Source organism: Oryza brachyantha, chromosome 3, assembly GCF_000231095.2.
Source record: "Oryza brachyantha chromosome 3, ObraRS2, whole genome shotgun sequence".
NCBI lineage: Eukaryota > Viridiplantae > Streptophyta > Magnoliopsida > Poales > Poaceae > Oryza > Oryza brachyantha.
In genome coordinates, this window is record NC_023165.2 from 5,531,953 (window position 1) to 5,551,594 (window position 19,642).

The window sequence follows — 19,642 nt, forward strand, 5'->3', positions numbered from 1 at the left end:
TGAGTCGTGTCCAGGTTTCTCTTTCCACGGAAAAGGAGCCGCTGCCCGATTGCTCGTGTGATATCTTCCGGCCTTATTGTTCCGGTTTCTTGGTGATAGCCTAATAGTCCGGTTGTGTGAGGAGTACGAGTACGGTGAGCATTATTGGAAGCCCAAATAAATTTTGATGTAATTATTTTAAGAAGTAGTATCGGTATATAACGATCATGATATATAGTGTTGGTGTGGATGACTTTGAATCTGGAGTCGACCACCAACCCTAGTCATTGTTGTCGCATTTCTTTATTGTGCGCGAACCAGGATGACAGTGATGAGTGATAGTCCGTTATTTGGTTGCTTGAATCTAACGTGGAGAAAGGGGCAACGAATAACCATCAACGGCGATTGACGTCGCTAAAAACGGTATAGGATACGGTAGAATTGTCTCTCTCTCAGTTGGGTCTAGAATCATATGCCAAAATGTCGTGGGCTGATAGAGCATGTTGCGAAGCACCCTACAACTGCAAGGAGCTAAAATTAAGGTTGAAGCTCGACAAGGTGGATGGCGTAGTTGGTGTGAGGCGGCGTTGGTAACATCAGAGACAGGCGTGAGCAAAATAATGGTGGCACTCTCTTATTCATTTGCTTTGACGACAACAACGTTTCAAGATGGTGGCATGGGGATGTAAAAGGGGTGTCTATAGCAGCAACCAGGTGCGGTGACGTTAAAAACTGTGATCGCCATCCTCATATGCTCTACTGTTGGATGTTATGGGGATCAAAGAGGATGGTTACAGTGGCGTCTAATGTCCCCCTTCCATGGTTAAACGTTTGTAATGAAGGTGACATCAAGTCACACCTCTTGATGTTGGTCGAACATCATTTCTCTTAGTGAAGCTCATATCCTCCCATGGAAACTCAATAGGTATAATAGAGGTGGTAGTCTCTTCCTGGTGGAGGCTTGTGGCCTTATGGGTGGCAAAGAAGGTGACGTATAAACGCACAAATGAGTGTGATGCGATATATGGTGTGAGTGGGTTCTCTCTAGATGTCAACAAGACACCTTTTTTCTTTATGAAGCTCTTTTCATATGAAGAGATATATTGGCAAAGCAGATGCAACGATTTGTTGACGTGAAAAAACTTTTGTAGCTGATATGATATGTGTAGATTATGATTGTCAAGCATTTCATCGAGAACATGATATTATCGTTAGTGTACTAAATATGTGATACAAAATATATTATATATATATATATATCTTAACTGAGTCACATATAAATAGAGGTATTGAGAATATAAGAAAGAAGTCTTCAGCATATGAAAGAGACACCCTCCCAATCAGTCCTAACTAGGACTACTCAATAAAGTTGATTTTAAAATTAATACGTGATACACCATCTATTCTAAAATATTATAGCTAATAATTAATTAATTATATGCTAATCTGCCGTTATATTTTTTGTGTCGGTTATTTAAACGACGCACGTGGCCGTAGTGATTTTTTTCGCTTACTCCCATTCGAACCTTGATGCGATTCGACAGTCTACAAAATCAAAAGATTTTGGGGAAAATTTGTAGAAAATCCTTTTTTACTTTTCACGCTGCAAATTCTTTCCCGGGGGCCATCGGTAATTTGACCGGAAAAGGAAAATTTCCCCAACGCGCCACCGCGAAACCGGGGAACCCGCGCTGAAAAACCCCAACCGAACCTGCTAGGCACCGTTCCCCCCCCCCCCCCCCCCCCCGCCCCCCCCCCCCTCGCCGCGCTCTAGGGTTTTTTCCGTGTCGCGCCTCTCCGCCCCTACTCCTCCCAAGAGGGGTATTGCTCCGGCGATGGCCTGGGCGGAGGACGAGGCGATTGGCCCCGACGTGGCCTCCGCGGGGCTGCACGTCTCGGAGCGGATCGGGCGTGACGCCGCCGCTCAGCCCGACCTGGAGGAGGCCCTCGAGGCCTCGCGCTACGCCTCCCACCCCTACTCCTCGCACCCCAAGGAGGTGAGCACCACGAGATCAGTCGCATGTTCTATTCTGGAGGCTGTACGCGCCTGAGCCGCTGATCTGCACAAGTGCTCGTTCTGGCCTTTTTGGGGTCTCCTTTTTGGTAGATTTGAGGTTTGAGTATGGGGTGGTACACTAAGCAGCAGTTGTGTTGGGCTATCTGCTGAATTTTTTTAGCTATATACTAGTTACTGTTTCCTGAGAAAGGAGGTGGGATTTGGGAAACCGGAAGTGGGATGTAGATGAAATGAGAACCCTTAAAATTGAGCCGTTTATGCTTAGAAGTGGACTGGTGTTGCATCATTTGAAAACTCTAGTTTCAGATATTGGGAGAGAAAAAAAGAGCAGCTCAATGTATTTATGGGTCAATTTATGTTGCTATTAAATTTCAGAGTCCTGCTAAACTTGGATCATATGTAATAACGTGGAATAAACTCTCGTTAGTTTAAATCTGGGGAAAACACTAGGGGAAGCTACTTTTGATAGTCATTATCCCCCTATTGATATACATTAAATAATGACTTCTTTTGCAGCATCACCGATGGCTCTGCGAGCTTATTTTCATATCTCCCTGAATTCCTTCTCTCTGGCTGAACATCCATAGTTTAATTGTAGTTTGGTGATCCAATGGGCATATTCTATGTATTGGCAGTGGAATGTTATGAAAATTAGGAGCTAACTTATATTTCTTTCTTTCAGTGGATGGGGCAAAGAGTTTAGAGTTCAACACCCAAAGTGTTGAAATATTTGGCACCTATTCGAGGTGTTTTAGATTTGTGAGCAATTCCTTTTCTGAAAACAAATCAATGGAATTGACAAAATATGCAATGTTTTAGCCTCAAATGTTCTGGGATCTGCTGCTAATCAACAGTATTAGATAACTATGGTTGATGTTAACAAAGAAACATAGACACAATTGCGTTCTCCTTTAAATGACAAAATATCATAGCTCTGACTATTCTTTTCCACCTCCTGTGTATGTTTTAACCTTTTAAGTTATGCCCTGAAGTTATTGCGAAAATGCTCCTCAATTTTCTGAAAATGCTTTTTTTTTTATAATTCCTGTGTACTTTGAAATCTTTAATATATTAACTCTGTCCCTTTTCTTCAGTGGCCTCCTTTGGTGGAAGTAGCAGAAACTAGGCAGTTACCTCCTATGCTGGTTGAAAGATATAATGCAGCTGCTGGTGAAGGAACAGCTCTTTGTGGAATATTTTCTGAAATACACCGTGCCTGGGCAACTGTTGACAATTCATTTTTTATTTGGCGCTTTGATAAGTGGTAACTGACTACTTTTGTTTATATTTTCCTGATACATTGAGCTTAGTTGAAAACTTCTTTATGAAATCAAAGTGATGCTTTCTTTTTTTCTTGATGTTTTCATGTTGTCCTTAGCATACCGTGCTAACCATATAATGCATGTACATATGGTTTGATATATCATTCAGGGATGGGCAGTGTCAAGAGCATAATGCGGATGAACAAGTGATTTGTGCTGTTGGCCTTGCTAGAGCAAAGCCTGGAGTTTTCGTTGAAGCCATCCAGTACCTTTTAGTATTGGCAACTCCTGTTGAGGTAATGATGCTTGTTAGTTCTCCCTGAATTGCTAGACATTTCCATGTTGAAATTGAGCAATGCTTTATACTCGTAATATCTTGTAAGTCAATGTGTGGTTATGCATTGATGATGCATAGATTGCGATGATGTGTTATTATAAAAATCCGATCATTAAACTGTAATACAAAAAGGTAAAGTTAAAACCTCTGACAATCAAACTTAGGAAAAGGAATAAATGAACAGCTTTACTCGTCTCCACCCTATTTTTGTTTCTTGCACATTTGAATTTTAGAGCTATAACTACCCAACTGGAATTTAAACTTGCAAAATGGTAATATGTTGAAATAATGTGATAATGTTGGTGTGCCACATTGCTTGATTGGTGGACTAATTAAATAAACAGCGCAAACACCAACTTCAAACCAATGCTCTTTTAAAATGATGACAGTGATAGACATGACATGAATTCTACTTATGTCCTGCCTAAGGTTATGCGATCTCAATTTGAGTGGAAAATCAATTCGAACATTCGCCTGCTGCTTTGTTAGTTAGATGTAATGAGCAAATAGTAACTGCTATACTGATTTGAAATTGTATATACTATTTAGCAGTTGGCCAGTTGGGCATACTGAAATATTTATTTGTTCTACTTCCAATCAAATAAACTTTATTTTACTTGCTTACTTGCCTTTGATTGGTTGTGTTTACATATATGTCGTTTGGGTGTCTTGTGGACACACCATTAGATCTTATCTTGATTAAGAATGTAAGGTTGGCAGGTTACCATCGATCTAAAAGAATATCACATAGTTTGCTCACTGGTGATCTCTTGAAAACTCATATGCATTGTGATTTTCCAAAAAGGTGTCCTGCTAACTTAGTGATGCACTCTCTTGAAAACTCACATGCATTGTGACTTTGCAAAAAGGTGTCCTGCCGAATAAAGGTTAACTAGTGTAGTTCCCATGCGTTGCCATGTAACTCAGATATGTAATATGCTATATTTCATATACAAATTTGTATATAGTTTATTAAGACCAATCAAGCAAGTGCACTTGCACATAAGATGCAATACTTCACAAAAGATCCTACAAAAATGGCTTGTGCATGCCTATGTACAGTTGTCCACAAGATCAAAGAAAGGGGCAATAACTGTTTCCTTTTAAAAGAGTAAAAATACAATATATTTCTCAATCAGTTACTACCAACCTTCCTCTTTGCTAATCTTTTTCTTTGGTGATTGAAATTTACCACGTGAACTAACCAATCTTGCAAGCAGCAATTTCATTACTTTCTTCTATTTATGATCCTTATTTCTAAGCCATCATATACTATACTCACCTGCAATTGTTGTGCCAGCTGATACTTGTTGGAGTTTGCTGTTCAGCCAGTGGTGATGGAACTGATCCATATGCAGAGCTCTCATTGCAACCTTTACCTGAGTACATTATTTCTACTGATGGTGTCACAATGACATGCATCACTTGTACAGATAATGGTCAAATTTTCCTAGCTGGACGTGATGGCCATATATATGAGTTGCAGTATACAACTGGTTCAGGCTGGCGTAAGCGCTGCCGTAAAGTTTGCCTTACAACTGGTTTAGGCAACCTTCTTTCCAGGTATGTAAAGATGTAGGACAAGAAACATTGCACTTTGCTTGCTTCTTATGTGCTGCAGTCACCCAATTATTCAAACGTGATTTTCAGGTGGGTTTTGCCAAATGCATTCAAGTTCTCAGCTGTTGATCCTATCGTTGACATGGTTATTGATGAGGAGAGAAATACAATTTACGCACGCACAGAAGGCATGAAATTGCAGCTATTTGATTTAGGAGCTAATGGCGATGGTCCCCTGAGAAAGATCACTGAAGAAAAAAATCTTGTTGATCCACGAGATGCGCCTTATGGCAGTCGGAGGCCTAATGCACAAAGAGCTGCACGATCCCCAAAACCATCAATTGTCTGCATTGCACCTCTGTCAGCCATGGAATCAAAATGGCTTCATGCTGTTGCAGTTTTATCGGATGGCAAGAGGCTGTTCCTTTCTACATCAGGTGGTAGTAGTTCTGTTGGACTGAGCACTGGTTTGCAGAGGCCAAGCTGTTTAAAAATTGTTGCTACCAGGCCTTCCCCACCTCTAGGGGTTGGTGGTGGTCTCACATTTGGTGCCGTTTCAGCTGCTGGCAGAGCTCAGCCTGAGGATCTAGCTTTAAAAGTCGAGTCTGCTTTCTATTCCTCCGGTGCTCTTATAATGTCAGATTCATCTGCTTCAGCTATGTCATCCCTTCTTGCTGTGCAGAAAGATTCAGCTGCCCAGTTATCCCTACCCAGTACCTTTGGGACAGCATCTAGTAGTTCAAGGGCTCTGCGAGAAACAGTTTCTGCTTTGCCTGTTGAGGGTCGAATGCTTTGTGCCTCTGATGTCTTCCCACTTCCAGATGCTGCTTTCATTATGCAGTCTTTATATGCCGATGTGGAATGCTTTTCAGCTTTTGGAAAACCTTCTGAGAAGTCATCCATAAAACTGTGGGCCAAAGGAGATCTTCCTACCCAGCATATCTTACCTCGGAGGAGGATTGTTGTATTCAATACTATGGGTTTGATGGAGGTAGTTTTTAATAGACCTGTTGACATCCTAAGAAAATTGTTTGATGGGAACACCTTGAGATCTCAATTAGAAGAATTCTTTAGCCGTTTTGGCACTGGAGAGGCTGCAGCAATGTGCTTAATGCTAGCAGCTAAGCTGCTTTATGCTGAAGATAGCCTGATAAGCAATGCAGTTTCTGAGAAAGCTGCTGAAGCATTTGAGGACCCAGGGCTTGTCGGGATGCCTCAAATCGATGGCAGCACTGCTTTGTCTAACACTCGAACTCAGGCTGGAGGCTTTAGCATGGGACAAGTTGTTCAAGAAGCACAAACTATATTTTCTGGTGCATATGAAGGGCTTTGCTTATGCTCTTCTAGATTATTGTATCCCATCTGGGAACTTCCAATTATGGTGGTTCGAGGACTGGTAGGTTCCAATGATTCTGGTGATGGTGTGGTTGTTTGCAGGCTTTCTACTGGAGCCATGAAGGTTCTTGAGAGCAAGATCCGTTCATTGGAAACATTTTTGAGGTCAAGAAGGAACAAGAGAAGAGGACTTTATGGTTATGTTGCTGGCCTAGGCGATTCTGGTTCCATACTGTACAAAGCAGGACCTAGCAGTGGGAAGAGTCCATACAGCTCCCGCATTAGAGATGTTGATCCAATAGATCAGTCTGCATCAAGTAAAAAGCAACGGCTGCCTTACACATCAGCAGAACTAGCTGCGATGGAGGTATCACTTCTGAAATTTGTTGGATGCATGCCTTAATTTATTTGAGTATTTATTTTCTCACAACCCTCAATTGGTAAACAGGTGAGGGCAATGGAGTGTCTTAGGCGGTTGCTTCGAAGATCTGGTGAAGCACTTTTTCTGCTTCAACTTATTTGCCAGCATAATGTTGCTCGCTTGGTTCAGACACTTGGTAATGATTTGCGGAAGAAATTAGTTCAGTTAACATATCATCAATTGGTATGTTCTGAGGATGGTGACCAGCTTGCCATGCGCCTTATTTCTGCACTCATGGAGGTAACACTCTAGTACTCTACCCCCTCCCCCCTCCTCCCCTCATTGCCAACAAAAAGGACAAGTACAAGTGTAATAGATGCCCACAGGGCTTTCTCACTCATTCCAATTTAGTTATATTTTCATGTGTATCTTTGCAGTACTATATTGGCCCAGAGGGCAGAGGAACTGTTGATGAGGTCAGCACTAAATTGAGAGAGGGTTGTCCTAGTTACTTCAACGAGTCAGATTATAAATACTACTTAGCAGTGGAATGTCTTGAGAGAGCATCTATGACAAACAACCATGATGAGAAAGACGTCCTTGCTAGAGATGCCTTCAATCTTTTAACTAAAATTCCTGACTCTGCTGACTTGAGTGCTATATGCAAGAGATTTGAGAACCTAAGGTTATTGGCTTATTACTTACTGAATGAGGTCTTTTTGCAACATAAATATGAAAATTCTACACATTCTCCATTAACTGACTTTTTTCACTGTTGTGTGGGATCCAGGTTCTATGAGGCAGTAGTGCGTTTGCCTTTACAGAAAGCTCAAGCACTTGATTCCAATGCTGATGTTATTAATGGGCAAATTGATGCAAGGCATCATGATACTATAACTGCACAGCGTGAACAGTGCTATAAAATAGTCATGAATGCTCTACGAACCCTCAAGGGTGTTGGACAGAGTGGCACACAAGGTGCAGACAAGTCGTCTGGTTCAGTTACTGCACTTGATCCAGCTTCTCGAGGCAAATATATTAGACAGATTATCCAATTAAGTGTTCAGTGGCCAGACACAATGTTTCATGAGCATCTGTATAGGACCCTTATTGAGCTTGGTTTGGAAAATGAACTTCTGCAATATGGAGGTTCTGATCTGGTTACTTTTCTCCAGACCGCTGGTCGTAAGCATCATGAAGAGGTGAGTCCTAATACCTACTTGATGTTTGATTAGAAATGCCATATGTATCTGGTCAGAATGAAAACATTTGGTTGATGTGTTAGGTTGTCCATTGATGATTAAAACATGTATTTATTGAAATGTGCTACTTATTTGCCTATCTTGAACTTTGTGGGTTGGTCTGTGGAGTGTGGACTTACTTTTGATGGCCACTGTACTGTTGTGAATCAGGATCTAGCTTTGCTGTGCTCGCCTGTGTGTGTAATTTCGGATGCTTTCTTGCATTTTGGTCCTCCCTTGCCCATTTCATTTTATGTGTTTACTGCCCGATAGAATCCATGTGTTTTAACCCATATGTGTCTTTAATAAGACAAACTATTGGCATGATTTACGTGCTTAATACCGTTCAGTTTAAGCCAGGAAGTTGCAGAGTTCCTTGGGTACACATGACATGGGGCAGCTTATCATGCCTTAAATAATGCCAGATATATCATTTCTTACAACCATATATTGGTTCCTACTAATTTGTGTGCTCTCTGCATTAATAATCTGGAAAATACTTTTCTTTAATGCTAGCTATATGCTTCCACAAATACCTTAGTTTGCTGTATCTTTCCAATTCATCAAGTGGTTACACCATAACTTAGTTTGTCTCTACAATGCCTCAATGCTATGGATATCTGCATGCTATGCTGATCAGTTTATTTTCCTTTCCATTTAGGTTCAAGGACTTCCTGTGGTTGCATCAAAAGGCTCTAACCCGAACAATTTGGATGCACCTATTTCCACTAGTCAAACAAAGTATCTTGAGCTGCTAGCCAGGTATTATGTTCACAAGGGGGAGCATATTGCTGCTGCTAGAATGTTGTTGATATTGGCAGAAAGGCAGTGCTCCAGTGCGGAAGAAGCTCCAACTCTTGACCAGAGGTCTCCCAATTTCTACTCAACTTCTTTTATTAGCTTATGTGTTTTTCTCGTTTCTTTTCCTTGCTTTCATAAAGTCCATGTGCCCTATTGAATAACACCTACTTTTTTGCATCCAGGTATCAATATCTGAGCAATGCAGCCATTCAGGCCAAAAGTGCAGGCATTACTGTGGATTCTTCGAGGAATCCTATTGATAGCAGCACAGTAGATCTACTTGAAGGCAAACTTGCAGTTCTTCGGTTCCAAATGCAAATCAAGCAAGAACTAGAGTTCATGTCTTCACGACTTGAAAATTTGCCAGGAAGTTCTGAATTACCAAATGATCCCTTTCCTCATGATAACATCCTAGCTGACGTGGAGTCTGCTAGATTTGCCATGGACAAGGCTAAAGAGCTTTCACTGAATCTTAAGAGTATCACTCAACTTTATAACGATTATGCTGTTCCTTTTAATCTTTGGGAGGTATGGCTATCTTTGTTTCTTGGAGGTTTTTTTTCCCATGATCATGTTTTTACTTATCTAAACTTGTCTCTTGTAAGAGAGTTGCTAGACAATAAACATTTTCACTATTGGTAGCAGCACAACAGATCCATTTATTTGTACTAATGACCAACGTACCTGTGGGGATCATGGCAGTCAGTGGAACTGTGAAATTCATTTGATAAGTTCTAAACTGTCATAAGGATTGCATTCCTTTTACTGTCAGAAGTCTGAATTGATACCACAAATCAGTAGGAAGTAGGAAATAGGATAGATTATGAAGTGTTGTGGTATAGTGTGATCATGCCATGAAAGCCGGTGATCTGAGCATATCCTCAGCATTCCATTGGGTTCTTTTGGGTTTAATAGATCGCAACAAGATAATTTCTACCAGAAAACTACTCTAATTTTTGCTTTATTTATTTACTAGTAAAACAAGATTAAATCTGCATTACGCACAAAAAAAATCCAAAATAGGGAAGAGAAAAAAATCAAGAGTCCTCTAATGTTCAACGTTTGGGAAAGTAAGAAGAAAGATAGATGAGCCAACTTGAGAGTTTTTGGCATTATCATCACAAAGAAGAAATTCTGGATTTTTCTTATTTCATATCTTCAAGGCAAATCGACATGTTAATTTATACGCAGAATTGCCAACAACATTTTGCAAACTTTGCTTGTAGCTACATTAAATGAGTTAATTAGATGTGTAAATTGTATCTCAAAAGAGTTAGTTCTGTGAAAATAAGCCAGCACTTTATTGCTTTACCTGTTAAGTGTTAACTGTAGGTACATCTAAATCCTCTGAATTTACATCCCTTAAAAAACTGTGTTCAATATTTCTCAAGTTGCTGAGTTCTACAGTTTCGCATTTGAGTCTGACAATGATATAGTAATACAACTCGATAACTGGACGTGGGATCACAGTAAATTCTCACAAGCTGCTGCTCTAAAATTATAACATGGTCTGTACTTTTCTTGTGCAGTTGTATTTAGTGCTTTAGTTGCAGTTATTTACTTGGTAAGGCAAATCTGGTTTTGGTGGTTACTGTAAATTTTGATGACGATCTGAACCTTGTTGTTAGGTTTGCCTGGAAATGCTCAACTTTGCAAATTATTCTGGAGATGCTGACAGTAAGATTGTTCGAGAAATTTGGGCCAGGCTCCTTGACCAAGCACTTACAAGAGGGGGTGTTGCAGAAGCATGTTCTGTGGTGAGAAGAGTAGGTTCAAAACTTGATCCTGCAGATGGAGCATGTTTACCATTGGATATAATATGCCTTCATCTCGAGAAGGCTGCACTGGTAATCTGTCAAATCTGTCTAAATTTATTTTCCATACTAACAAGTAACAGCATGCCCATTTTTTAGTGGTACTTATATACTATACCATCATGCTAATATCTACAGGATAGAGTAAGCTCAGAAGAAGAGTTAGTTGGTGACGAGGATGTTGCAAGAGCCCTTCTTGGAGCCTGTAAAGATCTACCTGAACCTGTGCTTGCTGTGTATGACCAACTGTTATCAAATGGCGCTATTGTGCCCTCCCTAAATCTGAAGCTGCGGCTTCTGAGATCAGTCCTTGCAATCCTTCGTGAATGGGGCATGTCTGTCATTGCACATAAACTAGGCACCACAACTGCTGGGGCTTCATTCTTTCTTGATGGAACATTTTCGCTGAATCAAACAGGATCTTTAAATCAAGGCGTTCGAGATAAAATAATTAGTTTGGCAAACAGGTAAGTTTACTTCATCTAGGTGGCATATTTTATTTGCAAACTTCTTCCATTCTAAGCGTTTTACAACGTGCAATACTATTAATTGTTGGACTTCTGTACAAATATGCATGTGACTGGCAACTTGTCACCCTGACCTCATTCATTGTCCAGTAACCTGAGCAAGCTAGCCAGGTAGCAACTACGCATCATGAAATTCTGACTGAATCATCATAATTTATTTTGACAACTAAGTTTTGATTTCTTTATCATGACATATTCTTGGTTATTTGTGGCATTGCCCTGTAAAACCCTTGAGCCCTGTAAACCTTGAATTAGAAATACTCCTATCTCTTAGCACTCTTGCTATTTAATCATAGTCTTGTATATCGTATAACCACTTTACAGTTCTAGCTGATTATCGTCCTTTTACCTTATGTTGTATTTGCAACTTCAGGTATATGACTGAGGTGAGGCGGTTAAACCTTCCACAGAACCAAACAGAGAATGTCTATCGAGGTTTCAGAGAGCTAGAGGAGAAATTGTTGTCTCATTAGTCATTTTCATTTGTATTCTTGACACTGTAAAACATGGATCGTGCATTTGTTGTATCAAGTAGAGAGATAGAGCCAAGCCATCCTGGTTTAATTGGACATGAACTCTGATAGGCTATTCCTTAGGTTCACATCTATGCGAGATCCCAAGGCTACTAAGGGATTGCATGATCAATCGATTATTACCTATCTGTCCAGCCCCCGTATTTCAGTCCAGCAATCAATATGAATCCACGGAATTACGGCTGTTGACGTGGTAAGTTGATTTGCAGATCTGGCTGATTACTAGTCCTGCGAACAGGCTGATTGCTAGTCCCGGGAACAGTGCCATTCGTCTGTCGTTTACTTAAATGGATCAGGAGAGTGGAAAGTGAACCAAAGCTCTTAAAGGGACACAAAGATCTCTTGTTGCATTCGTGCTCTCAATTCTTTTTTGTACCATGTTGTAAAGTTCCATACCAAACGATTCCTAAAGGCTGTAGGTTTATGTATTGTAGGCTTGTAGCCTTCCACATTGTTTTTGTCAGAACATTGTTTCTGTACCGTAGCTCGCGAAATTTGTAACTTGCTGAGGGGGTGATTGTTGATTTTTTAGTATATTTGCAAATGAAAATAATATATGAATAAAAATTTTATATATGTATTTTAACGATCTAAAAGTTAATGTTAGAAAATTAACTTTAGTGGAAAAAAAAGTAAATTCAGACTTTAAATTTTGGCTTATAATTATGATCACGCGGAGCATCTGAATCTTTGGTTATTCTGTCGTGCTAAAAACTGTCAGTTCTCCAGCTGTGTTCTTCTAGTAGATTATATGAAAAATTATCTGATTTATATAATAGCTATTTAATATTATAGATGATGAAACTAAATGCTATAAATTAAAAATCTATTTTAAAAATATGATATGAACTTCTATATAAAATACTTATTTAGGAAAAAATACACCTTTTGGGATGCATGCATGCAAAAGTAAGTAAAAATCTTGCCAAAATAATTTCTTGTACACGGATGTTCTCACATTTCTTCCACCGATGAATACATATAACTTTATACATGTAAATTTTATGTACGAAATATCATGCGTATAAACTTTGTAGACTAAATAGTATACACATAGGCTTTATATTATATGTATGTATAGATTTTATACATAAAATATTATACATATAACTTTCATACACTAGATATCGTACACATAAACGATTATACGTACAAAATTTTTATATAAAATGTTATAATATAAACTTCACATATAAAAAATATACATATAATTTTATAAATACAAACTTTGTTCATTGAAATATTTGGAACACGAATATCTCGTATACTTTTTTCATATTCAAATATTCTATAAACCATAATAAACCTCATATATGTCGGGCCCAAGCAACAAAATAATAATAAATATAAATATAAAAGGATAGAGGTCTATGTGAAGAAAAAAAGAAAAGAAATAACCCACCACTCCCTCTGACTGATTCACACATATGCCCCCCGCGCGCACGTTTACACGTTAGACTTTCCTCAAAAGAACACATCGGTTTTGTGCCTACTGTTGTGATTGGCACGGTTTTTTTTAAGCACAGTTTGTTTCACCTACTTGGATTGTGTTTTTAGATGAAAGATGAAACTTTTTTTTGATATTTTAGTAGCTACCTAGTGGTATAAACAATAGAATCAGCTACTAGAAAAATTGAATATATACTTTAGCAAGTAATAAAAGAATAATATGTGGGAAAGAACACACCATGATAGAACTTCTGCCTTAATGGATGTTTTTTAGCAATGGAAAGAAATAAATATGTTAGGACAACGCTGTCATTATTATTGGCTAGGACAATGCTGTCATTATTATTGGCCGAAAACAGACAAGATCTACTATCAACCTCATTGTACATCTGTTCGGATGAATCCATAGCCGATAATCCCAGTCAAACCACCGTGGCAAGGGTAACAGATAAGCTTAGAAAGGAACGAGAAAATAGGGGTACGTGGATAAGTTGAATGTTCATTTCACCATTGGCGAATTGTTACAGTGCCGCAGTTCTATTAAAATAATGTTAATTCTAAAAAAAAATCCTCTCTTTGCTCTGGTGAGGGAGTATCCCGAGAGACTTACATGTGGGCCCTCACAAAACCGAGAGTGGTCCACCGTCATACTCACCGGCCTGGGAAGTGGGAAGTTAGAAGTGGAGTCCCTCCCCACGCGGCCACGCCGCCGCCACCGGCCCAGCGCCGCCACCATGTGCGCGGCCGCCGCCGCCCGAGCCCTGAAGTCCGTCTCCCGCGCCGCCTTCTCCTGGAAGCCGGTGAGTAAGAGGGTTTGGAGAACCCTTCTCTGGAGCTCCGATACTGACTAACCTTTTCTCTCTACCAGACAGGGTTGCCGCAGCAGACGCTCGCCGCTGCGGTGAGCAGGTCGGGCGTGGGGCTCCACTCGGGGGCGCGAACCACCGCCAAGCTCCTCCCCGCGCGAGCCGGCGAGGGGAGGTACTTCGTCGTGGAGGGGGAGGAGACGAGGGTGGCGGCGGAGGTGTCGAATGCTGAGGCGCACTCCCCGCTGTGCACCACGCTGCGGCGGGGCAGCGCACGTGTGCGCACGGTGGAGCACCTGCTCTCCGCGATGGAGGCGCTCGGCGTTGACAACTGCCGTGTCGAGGTCAGCGGCGGCGACGAGGTGGGGGCCCTTTTGTGGCTGCCGTTGATTTTGACTGCACCGCAACGAAGAGTGTTGCAACATGATGCCTTCCGATTGATGTCAACTGTTCAGCGATGACAGATTCCGTTGCTTGATGGATCAGCGCAAGAGTGGGTGGAGGCAATAAGGGGTGCAGGTCTGTGTGCGGCCAAGGATTCCAATGGGCAAAAACTGGAGAAACTGGCTCCGGAGATCCATGAGCCTGTTTACTTGCAGAAATCTGATTGCTTTATAGCTGCACTCCCATCCTCACGAATCCGCGTAACATGTGGAATTTATTTTCCAAAAGTATGTCTTTTGTTTCAGGATCAGCAAATGCTAATTTCTCAGCTCATTTGTTTTATTTACGTACTAGTTCTTTAACCGCTATTTACTTCTATTTTTTCTTCTCTCTTTATTATAGGGTAAATGATAATCATTTTAGTATTACACTTTTTCTGATGTTCTCTTCATTTTGCTGCTATATGCTTGGCTGGTATATAATTGGGTTCAAATAATGGGTATTTTGTGAATATGAACTTAAATAGAGGTCAGCTTATCCAAGGTTTCCCTTCTTTTGGACCTCAAGGTTTTTTGCTTCTAAGGTTCAAATATAACATGAACACACCACATATTACCTATCCCTTCAAGTGACATTATGGTGCATTCTAAACTTATAAACATTAGCTATCAATATATTTATGATACTTATAATCAGAGATAAAATGATATGTGTGTGGATTGTCAATGAAGTTTGTGCCTTTACCATATTAACTACATTGTAATATAAATTAGTAGTCAAAGTTGTGTTTTGGAAACCATGTCAATGTTGAATTTCAAAAACTACTCACTTTATATCCAGAGGGAGTATTTATATAATATGTTTGGAAATTTTGACTTAGCTGTCAATGTTAAAATATCTCAAGTATATGTTTAGAACTTGAGCAGAGTGTGCATCCTGTTGCAGGTTCCAGCAATTGGGTGTCAGCGTTTTGCAACAGTCCTAGATGCTAATGTATACTCAAGCAAGATAGCTCCTGCAAGAACTTTCTGTGTATTTGAAGAGGTACTTTACAGTAGTTGATGTCATACATTATGGATGTTGCCTTCCCTGTTTTGGTGATACAACTTATGGTGCATCTTGCAAGAATCATGGCAATGCAACTTCCTTAACATGCATTCACTTTCATATACTTTGTCATGATCCCATGTGCATGAGATTGTCATTGTCGATCTTTCAGTCATACTTGTTTCATGTCTTCGAGTAGTTACCAATTGCATGGCTAAGGCCTAAGGATTTGAAGTACTTCTTACATTTTCCACTGGTATGCTGTTAACATTTTCTTTATCCTCCCTGTCCTTTTTGGGTTGTAATATCATTTGTGTATTTTGCTGGATTTATGAAATTTATAGGTTGAAAAACTACGTGTTGCTGGGCTCATAAAAGGAGGATCACTAGAAAATGCTATGGTTTGCAGGTGAGGAATGATATCCTGGAATTTCTGTTTTTATTAGTAGTGTGTGGCTGCAATTTTTTCATGGCATAGGTCTAAAATATATAATAAACTATACCTGCTGACTCATTGCACGCTGGATCTTGATACTGGGTAATAATCAGACTATGGCATGATCTCGACCAATGTTGATTTCAAATTTGAACTTCCACTTGTTGATTTATTTCTTATATATCGTATGGAGGAATGTCTGGATGAGTAACCAGTCAAATGGTATTAATTGGTAGGGATTTAATAAATATATTAGCCTGCTTAGTGCTTACTACATATGTCTGTATTGACTAGGTTAGTATGAATATGTATTGTAGATTTTTTGAAGAAAAAAGCTAATTTAATATGTATCTATCTAGTTTATACTATACATAATAGCTTTGCAGCGAACTTTTTCATGTTCTATGATGCCCATCCAAAGATAATATGCTCTGTAAAGCTCAATTAGTGGTGGTGCAATTGTTTTTACAAAGATATGTCCATTGATGATGTTGGGCCTCATGTGGCTAGATGTTAAAATCGCTGCACGGCGTAAACTGCATATTTCCTTGTGCTAATTTAAACATATAATTATACACTTATTTGTCTATTGGCAGTATGTCTGGTGGTTGGCTAAATCCACCGCTGCGGTTTGAGGATGAACCTTGCCGCCACAAGAGTTTAGATCTTATTGGGGACTTCTCTCTTCTTGCACATAATGGTAACCAGGGTTTTCCAGTTGCTCATGTAGTTGCCTACAAGGTATGTTTTTGAAATTTACTTTACTACAGCATTGTTATTCTATGATGCAGTTCATAGCACATATCATGTCACTGGCAATATTGTGTAGCTAGCAGCTGTAAGATGACATGTTATATTTTCCAGTAAAATTCTTAGCAAGCATGCTGGAGCTATCACCTATAGTATATCCATGTTCCCATATGGAACAAGTCTGTGATTGAATGTAATCTAGCTCCAAACACATGGCATAGAGAAGCCTTCTCATGTAAATATAGGGCGCTGCGAGTAGTGACATATGCTATGAACTATATATTTCTTCCCAGCACTGAAAACTAATATGTTTATTGACACCTTGATCCTCTTTTTTTAGTAGTGTTTCATCATTTGAACTATGTAAGTTCACCACTGATTAATTTGTCATCTAGATCATGCCTTGGTTTGATTAGCCACTGGTGAACTATGTAGAATTGCTTGTTTTGATGGTTTAAATAATTCTTGAACTTTCACTGAATCTTTGAGTTAACTGAAGGTATGCTGCTATACTTGGGAGTTTGGGTTAGTTTGTGTGGTGAAATTTCACATGATTTATATACGTGGTTATGAACTTGTTGACTTTTACAAGTTCGTATTATTTGTTCCCCTTTTAAATTTGTTCAACATCCCTTATTTAGCAATTTACATTAACCTTCTTTTTCAGCTTTGGCTGGACTGGACCCTTTTATGTTAATGTTCAATCTCATTTTTAGCTGTAGCTATATAGCTTCTGAAGTTCATGACAATGAAACTGTGGATGCTGACTTCTCACCATTAATAAAAACTGGTCAAAGCTTAGTAAAAGTTACCATTGATCCTAAAGGGAACAACAATTACCAACTAAAAGGTGTCATTATTGTGATATGTTATCCAAGTGAGCGTTCCGCATGTTGCAATAACACTCATTATTCTGATTGTGACCTTAAAGGCTTACTCCTACAGACACAATCTTGTTTTTGCTGATGCATCAACCTCTTTGCTTTCAAGTACCGCTCTGTAACATGTGGTCCTTACATTAAAAGGTTTATCTGAAGCCATAGGATATTCCTTATCATATTTCCTTTCTGCAGAAATAAAATTCTCTAATTTAGAGCAAACTGCTGTGCTACTTTATTAGTACTACTATTACTATACATTCTTGTTTGTGCTGGTGACATCTAAATTTAAGCTTTCCTTCTGTGACAAAGGCTGGCCATACCCTGCATACTGATTTTCTACGGCATTTGTTGGGAAGGAGCACTGTGGGCCAAGAGAAGCTTGCTGAGCAATGTTGATTGTTGAACTATATGGATTTTGCTGTTACTTTTTTACTCCTTATTAGTCGGACGCGAAATTTCAAGGATAAATAGAGGATAGCTGCCGTTCTTCCAGTCAGGCCATGCAGTACCAAGTATTCAGCTTGCAGTTATCTGCCAACCATTTCTCCAAGTAGTACTTTCCTAAATTTTTTGATCTAATGCATCATGTATCATATGTATGTAACGTAAGTACGTAACTTGTTTAATTTTTAATCCTAGGTGCTCATCTTTTGGCTTCTTAGATGAATAACCGAAACTATATATATTTGTAAATGAAAAATAATTTATGAATATAATTCTTATATATGTTCTTTGCAATCTAAAATTTAATGGTAAAAAATAAGCTGCTATGAAAAATCCTAATATTAACTTTAAATTTAAGATTAAAAATTAAGGTTTATAAGAATAAGCTAGATGAGGTGTTATTTGAGGTCTTGTATAGTTTGTATGCATAAACAAGTCGGCCTCTCTCTCTTTTCTACCTTTGACGTAGATGTAGAAAGCTGCCATCCAACCAGCGGCCGGGGAGGCCTCGCCACGTCGATGGGGATGGCCCCTTTTCCATCCCCCGGTGAGGATAAGTACGAAGAAGGAAGGTGAGGTGGCACCCGGTGCGACCCAACGCGACGCGGTTGGATGTGGATCCAAACGAAAACGGCGACGCGCGACCGTGGAGAATGTGTTTACGACGCGGGGGGGAAGGAGGCAGCAGTCGATGGCTCGGCGCAAGCCGGCCGGCCGACCGAAAGCGCACCCCGGCGCGCCGCGAATTGTGGCGTCGCCTCCGTGGACGCGTGGTGCCAAGCGCCCAGGCCCCCAAGTGAGATTTTTTGGCTTTTCCTGCCGAGGCGGAGCTGGCACTTGTGTTCCAGGCTCCAGGGGCGCAAAAGGCGGCAGCGGCGGAAAGCGTGCGGTGCGGGAAGCTGACGACGAGGAGACGTATGTTGTTTGGTCAGAGTTGGACGGCGTGCTTTGGCTTAATGGCTACTCTACTACTACTACTCTGTGCTCAATTATTCGCGGCTTTGGTCCAGTCCAGTCGATCTCTATACGTGTTCCACTTCCAAATCAAGGAATTATAGGAGTTCTACGTGGAGGAGGTCGGCTCATGTTAAGGCCCCATTTAATTCAAAAAAATTTCATAGGAATTTTAGAGGATTTTATTTTTATAGAAATTTTTCCTACAAAGCTCTTTGAATCAAATAAATGAACCCTATGAAATCCTATGAAATACATCTTCCTATATAAGTTTTAGAGAAATTTAACAAGATGTTGAACCTCATGAAAAAAATCCTTTGAGTCTATATCTCTCCTCAATTTCCTGTGTTTTTCCTGTGGTCCAATCAAACGGTCATTCCTACATTTCTTTTAAATCCTATGTTTTTCATATTTTTCTATTTTTTTCATTCATGTGATTCAAATGGGCCCTAAAACTGCAAAGTTCTACATTCGTTTATATTATAATGCATTGTAAACCTATATATATATATTCATTGATATATATATTATATATATGTTTTGATTTATTAATATTTATATAATCTAGGTGAAACTAGAAATTCTTAGAGCAAGTATAATAGCAGGCTGTAAGCTGGCTAAATGCTTACGTGCAGTAGATAGAGGAGGAGAGAGTTATAATCTTATAGCCAGCTGGGACACAAGAACCAATAAATTACGTGAAAAGGACATGTGAGTCCTGTAT

General features: G+C 39.7%; 2 protein-coding genes across 2 annotated transcripts; both read left to right on the forward strand.

Annotated features, from left to right (window-relative positions):
• Window positions 1–1,632: 1,632 nt before the first annotated feature.
• Window positions 1,633–12,251, forward strand: LOC102706454 (nuclear pore complex protein NUP155). Its single transcript, XM_006649595.2, has 13 exons — window positions 1,633–1,976; window positions 3,091–3,260; window positions 3,428–3,554; window positions 4,896–5,158; window positions 5,246–6,857; window positions 6,939–7,151; window positions 7,289–7,536; window positions 7,642–8,053; window positions 8,754–8,959; window positions 9,076–9,421; window positions 10,522–10,740; window positions 10,846–11,174; window positions 11,608–12,251. Exons 1-13 carry the CDS (start codon window positions 1,815–1,817, stop codon window positions 11,705–11,707), a joined length of 4,407 nt encoding a protein of 1,468 aa, XP_006649658.3. The 5' UTR covers window positions 1,633–1,814; the 3' UTR covers window positions 11,708–12,251.
• A 1,608-nt stretch (window positions 12,252–13,859) lies between these two features.
• Window positions 13,860–18,166, forward strand: LOC102708044 (probable UDP-3-O-acyl-N-acetylglucosamine deacetylase 1, mitochondrial). The gene is made up of 7 exons (XM_040521582.1): window positions 13,860–14,016; window positions 14,085–14,384; window positions 14,487–14,693; window positions 15,352–15,450; window positions 15,798–15,862; window positions 16,486–16,630; window positions 17,830–18,166. Exons 1-7 carry the CDS (start codon window positions 13,951–13,953, stop codon window positions 17,914–17,916), a joined length of 969 nt encoding a protein of 322 aa, XP_040377516.1. The 5' UTR covers window positions 13,860–13,950; the 3' UTR covers window positions 17,917–18,166.
• The last annotated feature ends 1,476 nt before the right edge of the window (window positions 18,167–19,642 follow it).

Bases quoted from the DNA above. Each gene is read 5' to 3' on its own strand.
- LOC102706454 (XM_006649595.2), top strand. From the start codon at position 1,815: ATGGCCTGGGCGGAGGACGAGGCGATTGGCCCCGACGTGGCCTCCGCG. The intron at 7,537-7,641 runs GTTATTGGCTTA...TGTGGGATCCAG, and splicing joins AAGAGATTTGAGAACCTAAG to GTTCTATGAGGCAGTAGTGC. The intron at 8,054-8,753 runs GTGAGTCCTAAT...CTTTCCATTTAG, and splicing joins GTCGTAAGCATCATGAAGAG to GTTCAAGGACTTCCTGTGGT.
- LOC102708044 (XM_040521582.1), top strand. From the start codon at position 13,951: ATGTGCGCGGCCGCCGCCGCCCGAGCCCTGAAGTCCGTCTCCCGCGCC. The intron at 14,694-15,351 runs GTATGTCTTTTG...ATCCTGTTGCAG, and splicing joins GTGGAATTTATTTTCCAAAA to GTTCCAGCAATTGGGTGTCA. The intron at 15,863-16,485 runs GTGAGGAATGAT...GTCTATTGGCAG, and splicing joins GAAAATGCTATGGTTTGCAG to TATGTCTGGTGGTTGGCTAA.